At 35.6% G+C, this 14,965-nt stretch overlaps 1 protein-coding gene across 1 annotated transcript in view; it reads right to left on the bottom strand.

Annotated features, from left to right (window-relative positions):
• Nucleotides 1-14,965, bottom strand: part of mslna (mesothelin a) — a 49,434-nt gene that overhangs the window by 1,510 nt on the left and 32,959 nt on the right. The window contains exons 41-54 of the mRNA XM_056454243.1: nt 13,626-13,778; nt 13,493-13,542; nt 11,295-11,427; nt 11,106-11,188; nt 10,870-10,999; nt 9,549-9,739; nt 9,340-9,430; nt 8,610-8,733; nt 6,918-7,105; nt 6,674-6,829; nt 6,462-6,595; nt 3,446-3,591; nt 3,248-3,342; nt 2,832-3,141 (exon numbers count right to left, since the gene is read on the bottom strand). Of these exons, the coding sequence (XP_056310218.1) occupies nt 2,832-3,141; nt 3,248-3,342; nt 3,446-3,591; nt 6,462-6,595; nt 6,674-6,829; nt 6,918-7,105; nt 8,610-8,733; nt 9,340-9,430; nt 9,549-9,739; nt 10,870-10,999; nt 11,106-11,188; nt 11,295-11,427; nt 13,493-13,542; nt 13,626-13,778 (1,984 nt within the window). The remainder of the gene's footprint in view (nt 1-2,831; nt 3,142-3,247; nt 3,343-3,445; nt 3,592-6,461; nt 6,596-6,673; nt 6,830-6,917; nt 7,106-8,609; nt 8,734-9,339; nt 9,431-9,548; nt 9,740-10,869; nt 11,000-11,105; nt 11,189-11,294; nt 11,428-13,492; nt 13,543-13,625; nt 13,779-14,965) is intronic.

The following is a 14,965-nucleotide window of genomic DNA, read 5'->3' as shown; positions in this document are numbered from 1 at the left end:
ACTTTTCATTATTTGTGAGGTTCATTTATACTCTTATTTAATCTTGGTAGATTTTGTATGGCAATATGGGAGTCAATAGATTTATGCAACACTTTGAGAGTCAAAAATATAACTAAATAAAATAAAAAAAGAAACAATTACAGACACACACGCACGTTTGATGCGACATGTTTGTTGTGCTCATGCTCACAAGCTTTTGCACATGCTATGAATTGAAGTTTATAATGTTGTACTCAACTACACCTTTGATAGCCTGATGGTCAATAAAATAATTAAATAACTTAATAAAATTAAATACAAAATTTCATTGTTTCATAAATAACATTAAATGTTTCTTTTTTGTGTGCGAACTCTCCCTTTAAGTGGAATTGTGTTCCTTCTGTTTTCCTGTATCATTTTTATTTAAAACTGCTCCACGTCCACACTAATGTTTTTAATCGTTTCCCAAAAGTAGATCATCCACATCTAAATGACAGAAAATGCTTTTGTCCTTGTTCTGCGCATGCACTTTGATCTGAGTTATTTCTGCTTTCCAGCTTTTAAAAAATCATGGCAATATATCAAGGAAAAGCACTACCATGTTTTTGTTTTGTTTGTTTAAATGCACAGGGAGTGAGGTGGAGTTGATGCTGCGAGAAACTACTTCTGTGTATAAAAGACATGCCAAAAACAACAGCTCTGAGTAAACATTCAGTGTCATTTGAAGAAAAGCAATCTGGAGCATGGTCAAACAGACATTAATCTTCAGCAATGCTGTTCAAACGGAGAGCATCCAAAACAACTGCTGTGCCATGTCTTCAACCATTTTAGCTGAATTGCTCACATGACTAAAATGCATCACTCCGAACTTCTTCACAGTTTATACTAGAGTTTTGTTGTCATGATACTGGAATCTTTGATACAATACCTTATAAAACATTGATATTTGATACCATTTTCAATACACAATTTTTAATTTGTAATATAAGATAAACAAAACTAGATAATGACAACTAAGGCTGTCGCGATAAACAAAGTATTGACAAAGTAACCACAGAGGAAGTTTTCTGATGTTATGTTCTTTTAAACTTCATTATGAACAAAATATTAAAAAGGATCGTATCATTTTAAATATTTCAGTATCAATATGTATTGAAGTATCAATATTTTTGACAACAGTAATCTACACTGTGTAGATTAAAATGGCATTCATTAAAAAAACATACATTTTCAACCATGTTGTCTAAACAGACAGTGTCCAAAACAACTGCTGTACAATGTCATCCACCAATTTAGCTGAATTGATCACATGACTTAAAATGCACCATAATTTTCGAAATCCTCTGTTTTCACAGTTTACACTAGAGTGTTGTTGTCATGATACTGGAATTTAAAATTTTGATACAATACCTTGAAAAATATTGATATTCGATATCGTTTTCGATTTTGCAAGGAATTTCTTTCACAAAATTAGGAGTTTACTATTTTGTATGAAAAAACAAAACTAGAATATAAGAATAAAGGCTGTTGCGGTAAATGCGGTATTAACAAGCTAACCAAAGAGGAAGTCTGTACACTTCATCATTATGTACAGAATGTTAAATAAGATTGTATAATTTTAAATAATTCAGTATCAATATGTATCGAAGTAGAGTAATCTACACTGTGATGTAAAAACGGCATTTATTAAACGTGGATTTTCAACAATGCTGACCAAAGAGCATTTAAAAAAAACTATTTAGCTGAACTGGTCACATGACTATAAATGCATCATCATTTCCGAAAGTCTCCATTTTCACAGTCTACACGAGAGTGTTGTTGTCACAATACTGGAATTTCTAACTTCAATACAATACCTTGTAAATTCTCGATATTCCATACCGTTTTTGATATCTTGAGGAATTATTATTTCCTTTCACAAAATTAAGTTTACAATTCTACATTTGTAATAAACAATAAACAAAACTAGTACACGAGAATTAAGCCGGTTGCCATAAATGCAGTATTGACAAGATAACCACAGAGGTAGTTTTTCTTTCACTTCTTCATTATGAACAGAATGTTAAATAAAACTGTATCATTTTAAATATGTCAGTATCGTTATGTATTGAAATATCAATATTTTTGACAACAGTAATCTACACTGTGATGTAAAAATGGCATTAATTAAAAACTTTATCATCCCAGTCGATCTAAATTAATGAAATCTTTCCAATTGGAGGTATTCAAAGCATCTGGTGAAATTATATTCATATCGTAATATCTATCGCAGCAAAACAAAATATGGCAATGCCAGATCTTTCCAATACCGTGCAGCCCTAAATACAACTGCTGTACAATGTCGTTCATCAATTTAGCTGATTTGGTCACATGACTAAAAATGCGTCATCATTTCCGAAAGCCTCCATTTTCACAGTCTACACTAGAGTGTTGTTGTCATGAGACTGGAATCTCTAACTTCGATACGATACCTTGAATCATATCGATATTCGATACTATTTTTGATATTTCAAGGAATTTTATTTTCCACAAAATTAAAAGTATGCAATTTTTTATTTGTAATATAAGATTAAGAAAACTAGAATATGAGAATTAGGGCTGTCACGATAAGCACAATGTTATGCTTTTCCTTTTTTACACTTCTTTATTATGCGCAGAATGTTACATTTCAGAATTGATACGTATCAAAGTATTTTTGACAACAGTAATCTACACTGCGATGCAAAACAGAATTAATTTGAAGTAAAACATACATTTTCTTTGCCTCAGTGTGGACGGAAGGCCAAAAGAGTGAAAAATTTTTAAAATAAAAATTTATTATTGTGGACATGGCAGTGTGTACTGCAGCTCACCTGTAGCGGCTGAAGTAGTGTTGGCAGTGCCAGAAGAAATGGTAATGTTAACTGTGCTAGTGACAATCGTAGCAGCACTAGAGGCAGTTGTAGTAGCTGCGACATTCAAAGTGGTGCTACTTGCTGTAGTCGGAGCAGCAGTGGTTGTGTCTGCTGTCGCCTTTCCTCCGGTCAGACTGATATTAAGATTATTCAGCTCTGACTGTAACTGCAACGAGATCCAGTTTCGCACGGATGTTTGGTTTTCATATGTTTTTAGATCTTGCAAATTGCTACCAAGAAGACCCACAACATCTGACACAGTGAGGCTCTGTAAAACATAACAAGTGGACGTTGAATGATATAAAAATGGAACATTTTCAAGATGAAAACAGTGTAAGAAGTAGCAAAACAAAATACGTAATGGTTTTTCTCACATTGATGACGTTTGGGTCCAGATTGGTGAAAGTGGACAGGCTCATGCTGATGTTATATAATGACAGAGTTCTTATGTAGGCTAGATCTGCACCTCCTGCAAAAACATAAGTGCTAATCAGAGCCTGTTTTTCTGAAGTCAGGGAATAACTGACATCATTCAGAAGTTTGTTTACACATGTGCAGCTGAACTGCCTTACCAAGATAGGGTTCAATGAGCTGGTAAGATGACAGGGCGGCACGCGTGTCAATGGCTTTTGTCATGGGGAATGCCTTACTGGCTATAGTGAAGAGCGCCTGCTTATTGGCAGAGGAGCATTTTGACACATTCAAAGCATCGGTGCCCCTGGTTTTGAGAGGGAGAAATGTGGCAAATAAATAAAATGTGGAAATAAATAAATATATGAGTGAGTAAATTTATGTATGTATGTATGTATGTATGTATGTATGTATGTATGTATGTATGTATGTATGTATGTATGTATGTATGTATGTATGCTATTTATTAGTCAAGCATACATTCATGATCCAAAGTGAAGGTAAAGACATTTGTTGCAAAACAGTTTTATTAAAAACTTTAAATGATAAATAAATAATGAATTATTTTAAATAATTAATAAAAAACAACATAAATAGCTTTTTGCATCGGAAGGCTTCTTATCTCCATAAAAACAATTGACAATTCAATATTGATATTCATATTATACTCATCATTTTCTTTTTGTCTTAGTCCCTTTATTCATGAGGAGTCGCCACAGCGGAATGAACTGCCAACTTATCCTGCATATGTTTCACACAGAGGATACCCTTCCAGCTGCAACCCAGTACTGGGAAACACCCATACACTCTTGCATTCGCACACATACACTACGGACAATTTAGTTTATTCAATTCACCTATAGCGTCTTTGGACTGTGGGAGAAACCGGAGCACCCGGAGGAAACCCACGTGAACATTGGGAGAACATGCAAACACAGAAATGCCAACTGACCCAGCCGGGGCTCGAACCAGCAGCCTTCTTGATGAGAGGCGATTATGCTACCCACTGCGCCACTATGACACCAAAAGCTAATTGTCCAGTTATTCATTTATTCATTTTCTTGTCGGCTTAGTCCCTTTATTAATCTGAGGTCGCCACAGCGGAATGAACCGCCAACTTATCCAGCATATGTTTTACGCAGCGGATGCCCTTCTAGCTGCAACCCACCTCTGGGAAACATCCACACACTCTCATTCACATCCATACACTACGGACAATTTAGCTTACCCAATTCATCTGTACCGCATGTCTTTGGACTGTGGGGGAAACCAGAGCACCCTGAGGAAACCCACGAGAACGCAGGGAGAACATGCAAACTCCACACAGAAACGCCAACTGACCCAGCCGAGGCTAGAACCAGTGACCTTCTTGCTGTGAAGCAACAGCACTACCTACTGTGCCACCACGTTGCCCTTGTCCAGTTAAATTTAATAATTATTATTATTGCCATTTCTATAGACATCGTAGTGTGTATTTTACAAACCTTCGATGTTTTGCATTTTGCTAGTAGTTATGCGTATTTGAATGTTTTTTGAAGGTTTCAGCTAAAATAAACTTTATTGGTTTGAAAACACTGATTAATTGAGATTTATGACAAGCAACACCAAACATCAGTTTTGAATTTGAGCAGTTGATGACGTGCGCTCTTATGTTCTGATCACACTGGTGTGATCGTACACTTCAGGGACCAGCCAAGGTGGATCAAACTGGGGTGATTGTATGCGCTCTGATGTTCTGATCACATCGGTGTGATAGTACACTTCAGGGACCAGCCAAGGTGGATCAAACTGGGGTGATCGTATGCGCTCTCATGTTCTGATCACACCGGTGTGATAGTACACTTCAAGGACCAGCCAAGGTGGATCAAACTGGGGTGATCGTATGTGCTCTCATGTTCTGATCACACCGGTGTGATAGTACACTTCAAGGACTAGCCAAGGTGGATCAAACTGGGGTGGTCGTATGCGCTCTGATGTTCTGATCACACCGGTGTGATCGTACAATTCAGGGACCAGCCAGGGTGGATCAAACTGGGGTGATCGTACACATGATAACCAACACAGTCTCAAAGCGAATCCACAGGAAATCCACGCGAACATGGGGAGAACATGCAAACTCCACACAGCATGCCAACTGACCCAGCCGAAAATTGTAATGACATTACACAATATGTTACCCTGGACCAAAAAAAACAGTCATAAGTATAATATTACTTAAATTGCTAAAATGATTTATAGATAATTTATACATCATTTGAAAACTGAATAAGCTGTCCATTCTTTGCATTCTTTGTTAGGATGAGACAATATTTTAAAAACTGAAATCTGGGGGTTCAAACAAATCTAAATCCTCAGAAAATTTGCTTATTTAATAAAATGTAATTTAGTTGTTATTTAGCTGTTATTTCATTTGTAATAAAATAAAATAGATTGTTTTTGTTAAATTTACACTAGTAATTTGTAAAAAATGATATATTTAAAGTAATAATTTACAAATAAAGTCTTCATGTTAAAATAATCTTTATTAAATTTGTTTATCATTTGTGTCAAAAAAAAAAAAAGAAAAAGTCAATACATTTTGTTAATATTTTTGTAATTTTTGTGACTATTGCCAAATATGTACTGGTGGAACATAACACTAGTTCTGTGGTCCAGCATCACATATTACCATTTTTGATCATTTAAAAAAAAGTAATCGAAATCGACATTCAGAACCTATAATCGATCAAATTTTTCCAGGACGATTTTTTCAATTACTTTCCCTACGTGTCACGTGACCCTGCTCTGTTAAAGGCTGTGGCCGATTTCTACTTCTGCGGCCACTTTGCAGCCATGTCTCATCTCTGATCAAGTAGGACAATGAACTCCTTCTTGAGCCTTACTTTGCACTACATTAACAATGATTTGAAGCTGTGCCAGAGATGCCTTTAGACGGCATATGATACTTTTCAGTGAACTATGATGGAAAAAACTGAAATAAATAAATAAAATAATCGTTCATTAGTCGCAATTGAGTTAAAATGTTCAATTAATCGAGATTTTGATTTTAGGCCAAATCGCCCAGCTCTAGGAGCGAGCATGAAATAATCTAAAAAATTTAATCTTTTGATCAATAGTATGTCACACAACACCTGTAATAAGACCATACAGAGTACAATGTCAGCTTTAAGACTTTACCGTATACTTTCAGGCAGTATTGTTGATATTGTGCTAGTATCCATCGAACAGAGATTTGGTCCTTTAATCAGATTGAGCTCAGTGGCAGTCAGATTATTGCCAGCGCTTAGGTAATGGCTAATGATCTGCTTGCTCTAAAAGACAAATCAAAACATTAGCCCAAAACCACATATACATGACATCTGTAAAGTAAGTACGATAAAAATCCACACCTGTTCAGAAGACCAATCGCCATCGTTGGCGTTCATGAGCGCAGCCAGTGTGTCGACTTTAGTGATGTTCCATTTACTCACTTCATCCAGCGACGCGTTCCTGGACACGGACTTCAGCACCTGCACCTGATCGTCTGAAAGGCCGTTCGGATAAATCTGATGGACAAGAGAAGTACTTCTGCATTAAAACAAGTTCTGTTTATGCCACGGTATAACAGTCAGATTTTAATACAGTCCGTTTTACCTCTTTGAGTCTGTCCAAAATTACTCTCTGAAAGCCGCTATCGTCAATTTTTTCACACAGGCTGCCGAGATTATCCCTCACCACATCAGCACTCAGACAGTTGCCGAACTGAGTCTCATCATAGCCGAAGGGGAAGGCGTCATCGCTGATAGACACACTAGTGATGTTGCCTGCTGTACAGCCACCCGCTTGAAAACACAAGGTGAGGTGATTACTTACGAAACCTTTGGATAAATGCTACTATATCCACCTTGTTTTTAACCTAAAAGTGAATATTTGTAAGACGTTTAGGCTGATTGGAAATAGAGTTATTTTAGCTATAGAAAAAGAGCTTTTCATTTATAAAGTCATTTTATTTTACTATAATAGTCACAAATACTGGTTTGTATCACAGAGATAGTTTTACCATTTTTGGCTATTTGTTACTTAGCTACATAATATTTCTCAAACGTTTGAAGAAAACAGAAAAATAAGCTTGATAATTACTTGAGAAATTTTACTTTTGTAATCTAAAATGGCGAGTTCATCCCAAAATGAAATCGCTGTCGTCATTTACTCACCCTTCAGCTTGTTCAAAACCTATTTGAGTTCATTTGTTCATTTGTTGAACACGATAGGATATATTTTGAAGAATGCTGGTTGATAGTGCACCTTGACATCATACACATTCCAAAGGGTACCAACAACCAACATTCTTCAAAATATTTTCTATTGCAGGGGTCACCCTGTTTCTGGAGAGCTACCTTCCTGCAGAATTCAGCCGCAACCCTGATTAAACACACCGGAACCAAGTAATAGCAGCTGAAGCTTGATAATTAAAGACCGCTGTGATTGGTCAGGGTTGCAACCAAAATCTGTAGGAAAGTAGCTCTCCAGGAACAGGGTTGGTGACCCCTGTTCTTGTGTTCAACAGACGAAAGAAACACACAATTGACCCTTCGCTACGCCACACCCGAAAACCGCTACACACACCAGTCGTGGCTTAGCAACCGTAGCTATGCACAGGAGGTCTGTCAAGCTTTCGAGCAAGGGAAACAAGTCAAAGCATTGTGCATATGGATTGTACAAATCTGATACCCGGCATTCTAAAAGTGTGGATGGGGTGGTGGAATTTTTTTCCCTTTCCAAAGCCTAAAAACAAGGGAAGATATGCCAACGTGGATCAAGCTGTGTGAGGGCTGTAAAAGCAGCACAATCTAGCCATATTTCCATCTGTTTCAAGCTAAGAATATTTGAATTACATATCAACAGGACAAAACAGAGATATGATCACAAACTGAGCACTTGCAGTCAATATACTTCACCCGCAGCTGTTTTTCAGTAATTTATAACCCTCATGTCCACGTCAGAGCTACAATTCACTGATGTTTTCATCGGTCTTTTGGAGATTTAGTCATTGGTGACAACGTTATAGCGGGTTAGTGTCTGGTTTTATAATTGGTGTTGGATTAATATTTGCTGGTAGGGAAAATCTGTTTGTTTACGTCTGCTATTTATACTTTGATTTGCATTTCAATTTATTTATTTTTTCCACTTAACTGCAAATTAGAAACTGTATATCAATTTTTATATTTGGGTGAACTATCCCTTTAAGTCATTGTTAAAAAAAGTCATTGGATTTAGTGCAACATCATGAATGGGAGTGTGATATTGCTGTAAAAGAATGAAAATAAAAAAATCAAGATGGCATACCTGCTCTCTTGGCTCTTTTTACAGGTATAATGATTGCTTTAAACAGCCTTTTCATGAGTAGTTTTGGTGTGTTTTGCCCACGCAGAAATTTCAGGAAGCTTTTCAAGAAGGTGCTTGTATCAGTCTGTTAAAAAAAAGTAAAAAGTTAAAGACATTAGCTGGGGTTTCCTCCTAATCCAAAGCGAAACGTTTTAAAGTTGGCAAAAAACAAACAAACAAACAAACAAACAAATGTGAATTAGGTGCATTTCAATGAAGTTGTTAGAGTGGTTGACTGTAGTATTGGTAACCTAGAAACCAACAGTAAACAAGCATAATTCAGTCCAAAACCACCTCAAGTGAACTTTTTTTGTTTTTTTATTAAATTTAATTATAATTTTTTTATTAAAATTAGTTGTTTCCATCACTCGTTTCTCATGCGATACTTCAAAATACGCATTTAGAAATGGAATGGTCACAAATCACGTTATAGGCTGTGTAAAGGGAGATCCTTTTTTCTGAAACACAGTAATATGGCAGTATGGACGAGGAGCATATTCATTCTAAAATTGTATTTTAAAAGTGTTAAACAGAGCCGAGATGTCTGAGCATTGGCAGTCCTGAATAATTACAATGAAACAACAAATGACATGGAATTAAACTTGAAGATTTGAAGTATGTTTTAATCACAAAACATGCTCAAAACAAACAAACAAACAAACAAACATAATAAATGTTCACATGAATTTACCTGCTGGAATGTTCCCCAAAAGTTTTGTGAGAAGTGCAATGGCAAAATTCCCAAATCGTTAAGCGTTTTCTGATTCCACTTGCTTGTTGGTCTAAAAAAGTACAAATTATAATTTTTTTTATTACTAAACAATCAGAACCAGAGGACTGAAAATAAGATTTTCTGGACACTAAGTCAACTCAAAAGTCTGCAATATCAAGATAACTTGCCCATATTTGGTAGTTCCCTTCATGACAACAGCTTCCATGGCTGCTATTTGTGCAACTGAGAGTTCGTTGCAGTTCTTCAAATTCTCCAGGATTTCTGGATCTGAGTTTGTAATGTAGTCACTGCTCACAACACATGCCAAGTTGCCCAGCACTGTCAGATCCTGTTTCTGGATGCTTGTTCCGTTAATGGCCTTAATTTAAAAAAAGTATATGTAATTACTTTAATAAATATTAAGTAATATCAAAGAGCCATGGCACACCAAGCTGCATTCAGAATCACATACGGCCCATTTATATATCAGAAATAGCTGTCTGAAAATGTCAGAATACTCATATAGAATAAGACTCATTGCTTCCTAAAGTGTGCATCCCACAGGAGAGGATTTGTGAATGGCAGTAAAGTGATATATGTCTGACAGTGGCAGTTTACACTGTCAACATAGTTAATGTAGTACTTCCAGTTTTCATTCGCACTACACACATACAAAGAGCAACTTTTTAAGCAGTTGCAAAGCAATTCCTTATTCCAAATAATTATTCTATTCAGGAAAGTCTGCAATTTCTGACATATTTTTCTATCTACATGTTTTATTATCTGAAACTTGTTGCACATGATGAAATTATTAATTAAAAGGCTATTTAGAAACAATGGCAGCGAGGGCTTTTTCTTATAATGTGCCTAAATTGAGAAATGCTTTACCTGCATTTATTCAGACTGCTGTTTACTTGGATTGTTTTTAGAAACTGCTTAAGACACTTCATTTTAGTATAAAACTTTATTTTTCAAAGCATTTAATTTGTGATTTATCAGTCTCTTTTATTATGCAATTAAAAAAAAGATTGGTTTTATTGATTATTACGGTGTGATTTATTACTGCGATTGTATTATGTATGTTTGTAATTTTGGATTTGGTTGCATTCTTATTTTGCTTGTACACATTGTAATGTTTTGAATTTAAGAAAAAAGTTTAATAAAATGTGTTAGTATTATTGGGGCAGGGTGGACTGCCAATTTATCAAGCATATGTTTTACACAACGGATGCCCTTCTAGGTGCAACCCATTGCTGGGAAACATCCATACACACTCATACACTACGAACAATTTAGCATAGCCAATTTACCTATAGCGCATGTTTTTGGGGCTACCATGCAGCCCCTAGCTTTAAATTGCACAAGCTTTTTATATTTTATTGGATTATGAATGGCTGTCTGTGTTTTATTATTTATTAGCTGAAAAATACATTTTTTGAAAGTGATTCCAATGATATTAGTTTGGTGTGTCTGAGGCTTTAATGATCTCTATAATGGATTGATGCTTACCAAGCAATCTACAGCATTGCTCCACAAAATGTCCCTTCTTCCTCTCAGTGTGCTTGAAAAGGTTGAGAGATCTGCGGCTCCGACTGCAGTGAAATAGTCCCTGCAGATGGTTTTGTTGATGGTGTCATAACTGAGGAGGAGGACAGAAGTATTTGAACTTTCGCAAATAAATCTTTTAACATTAGATGGCAGAAAACACTGAATCTGGCCATGGTTAAATTATAGTTAGCCCTTACTTGTAGTACAGCAACATATTTGGATGATAGTTGGAGAAATCCAGAGGTGAGTCCCTTCTGATCAGGTTGTACATGCAAGTCAGCTAGAAAAACAAGTAGAAGCATGGCATGTTGGGTTATTTTTAATGCGCTTTTAACAGAGCTTCACAGTATTACACTTTATTTTCTTTCGTGTTTGTCAACTCTTACCTGAGTCTCACTAAGTACCACTGGTTGTCTATTTGGCCTCCGGCGGCAGGCTTTGATTAGGCCTCGGATTTTAGTTTTGGTGAAGGTCTGCACTCGGGAGCATGTAAATCCTTGCAAAACTGGCACTGACAGACTGCAGAAAAATCACACATTTATTTCACAGAAATTGCTAATTTTAACAAAAAACCTTCAGCTGAATCTCTGATATCAATGTTGGTCAAGTACTATACAGCAGTGTTTCCCAACTCTGTTCCTGAAGGCACACCAACAGTACATATTTTGGATGTCTCCCATATCTGATCCATTAACTAAAGTTTTTGGAATCTCATCTAATGTTCTGATGAGTTGATTCAGGTGTGTTTGATTGAAAATATGTAATATTAATATATACTATTTTGTACTAATCAAATCGCACATAAAAGGTAAATCGCATCATAATGAACTACCTCAAGACATGGGCGATTTTTTAATGCAGCAAACTGTTTGGAAGCATTAAAAGTGTCTAAGAAGATGTCCAAAATCTTTACACGCAATGACCGAGAGACTGTTTAGGTGCATGTCATTGATGAGAAGATGGCAGATCATGGGAAGATGGGATCATTCCAGATGTTTACTATATGATGGCACCTAGTAGGCACAAGACGTCATTATGGCGTCAGTTTGATGTTTTACCCCAACGTCATGGGGACGTTGCATTTTATTTGGAAATGAAAATCGGGTTGATGTCAGAATCCAACGTCAGGCCAACGTCAATGTCCAACGTCCAACTTAAAACTAACCAAATATCAATGTCTAATGATGTTACAGCTTGACGTTATGTGGACATTACCACTATGACGTCTATCAGATGTTGGATTTTGGTTGCCACACCTGATAAATAAATGTCAGTATTTGACGTCAATATGACGTTGGTTTAAGATGTTGGCTCGATGTTGGATTTTGGTCACTTTCTAACAACCTAACATCAACCAAATATCAACGTCATTTGACGATGTATTGGACATCAAAATAACATTGTCCTTAGACGCTGGCAAAATGTTGAAATTTGGTCACCTGATGTCACGACCTTAATCTAACCTAATGTTAACAACTTATGACATGTGCTGGGCAATAACTAAATGCATTACAGAATGTTAGGTTTAGACACACATGCACAAATTATATGTAAATGCATCAGTTTTTTTTACAGTGTAATACTCACTACTCATGAGTACTTTTGAAATGGCTACTTTTTACTTATAATTTGAGTTATATTTACAACAGATACCTTTACTCTACTTGAACTACATTTTTAGGCACGTAATGGTACTTTTACTTGAGTATGATTTTTCAGTACTCTTTCCACCACTGTTTTATGAAACTATTATAATCACCATATTTTAGCTATAATCCACAGAAGATAAAAATTTTTGGTTAATGGTTACATAAAAACAACAACTTGCAAATAAAAAGCCATCAGCCTTTCAATTTAGCTTCATAGGATTGGTGTGTTTATGTTAGATTAACAACACAGCAATAGCGTCAGCTACAGCAGATTGATTTTATAGCACCAGGTTAAACTTTCTGACACATTTATGGCAATCAAATACATTACAAATAAACACATGCCAAAACTGAACATTGAGAATGATCTCTAAATGGTGTTATCCACAATTAAACTAAGAATAAACCTGTGTTGAAAACACTCTGCCCACCAGTCTCATTAGATGAGGTTAATATTAAATTAAACACATTAATAAATGAATATAAAAATGATACGGTTGTTAGACTGCTTGTGTTTAAATAGGCCTACTGGTGTGTGTGTGGAATGTTTGTATATTTATGACCACCTCCGAAGATGTTGGGGATCGGGAATCACTGGCATTGTTATTTTAGAGGGTTGCGGACTGAAAAGTTTGGGAAACCCTGTTTTGGACCAAACTAACCAATAGTTGAGCATGGTGAACAACACCAGCTGCTGTCCCCACCAACAGCCAACAAGTTTGACCTTTTATACAGATTATATTTATTTTTAATAAGAAAATCTTTTGGATTATTCAAAAGATGTGGAGCTCATGTAATTAATAAACCATAGATGTCTGCTCTTTTCATGTTATTACTGATATAATGTTATATATTACTGATATATTACAGCCAATAAATATCCAATATATCTGCACATTCTTCATTTTAACATAAGCGTTTTCAACAATACTCACTCATCAGCTTGATCGAAGGCATTTGCAACAGAATCAAAGAACAGAACTGCCTGTAAAGTATCATAAAAAACAATTAGCACAGGCAATTATTATGCATGGAAAAGCTACAAATTGCTTTTGCAAATAACAGTACCTGTTCAGGTTTCCACTTTTTATTGTTAAACTGTTGAATGACGGCCGTGTTTACAGTAGAGGGAATGTCCAGAAGGTTTCTTGGGATTTGAATGGCCAATTCACTGGGAATGTTTTGCATTAGCACACTTGGTTCTGAATTAACTTTTATTATCTAAAAAAATAACAGAATAAATAAAACAAAATATTTAAATGAGGTCAGAATCAAACAAAAAGTGCTTAAAGGTTGATTATTGCATGGGTGCTCTTTAGATAAAGAATAAATAAAGATCCTATGAAAAGTAAATGATAAAGTTTAAAAAGCTTTTAAAAAGCAATAGCCATATCAATAAAGGCTTTTTCATGATTCATTTTTTACTTTCTTCAAGAATTTAACAGTACCATCAGTTTAAACATTTTTATCCTTTTAACTGCCCCTTTACACAACTACAAGTTCCAGTCATGCACCATTCACACACCAGCCCTAGATCATGTCTGATTGCAAACACTCACAGCTGAAGCTGCTCATGAACTGTTTACATGGACTGTAAAGTCAAGAAGTTGCTGAGTCTTGTTGAACCGTTTTGTGAACATTAAGACGCGTTTTCCTTGCCGTGTTTTTGATCCTTGCTTTGTTTTGTTTGTTTATTCCTGTCTGTTGCCTGCCTTTTGACTATTTGCCTGTTTTATGACTATGACTCTGGATTTCTTGTATACATCTATTTGCCCCTGTGTTGACCATTGGTTGCTTGACCGCACTTCCTTTGTCAGCGTCCAGCTCATAAACATCCAATTTATCAAGTAATCTACAGCTGAAGTCAGAATTATTAGCCCCTCTTTGAATTTTTTTACTTTGTTAAATATTTCCCAATTGATGTTTAACAAAGCAAGGAAATTTTCACAGTATGTCTGATAATATTTTTTCTTCTGGACAAAGCCTTATTTGTTTTATTTCGGCTAGAATAAAAGCAGTTTTGAATTTTTTAATTATTAGCCCCCTTAAAGCTATTTTTTCCCTGATAGTCTACAGAACAAACCATCATTATACAATAACTTGCCTAATTACCCTGACCTGCCTAGTTAACCTAATTAACCTAGTTAAGCCTTTAAATGTCACATTAAGCTGTATAGAAGTGTCTTGAAAAATATCTAGTCAAATATTATTTACTGTCATCATGGCAAGATAAAATAAATCAGTTATTAGAAATGAGTTATTAAAACTATTATGTTTAGAAATGTGTTGAAAAAAATCTTCTCTCCATTAAATAGAAATTGGGGAAAAAAATAAACAGGGGGGCTAATAATTCTGACTTCAACTGTATATGTCATTTTTTCATATGCTGCCACCTTCCCCAATTGCGT

This window comes from Danio aesculapii, chromosome 3 (genome assembly GCF_903798145.1).
Source record: "Danio aesculapii chromosome 3, fDanAes4.1, whole genome shotgun sequence".
Taxonomy (NCBI): Eukaryota; Metazoa; Chordata; class Actinopteri; order Cypriniformes; family Danionidae; genus Danio; species Danio aesculapii.
The sequence above is the reverse complement of the archived record's forward strand: the minus strand, read 5'-3'. Positions and strand labels throughout refer to the sequence as shown.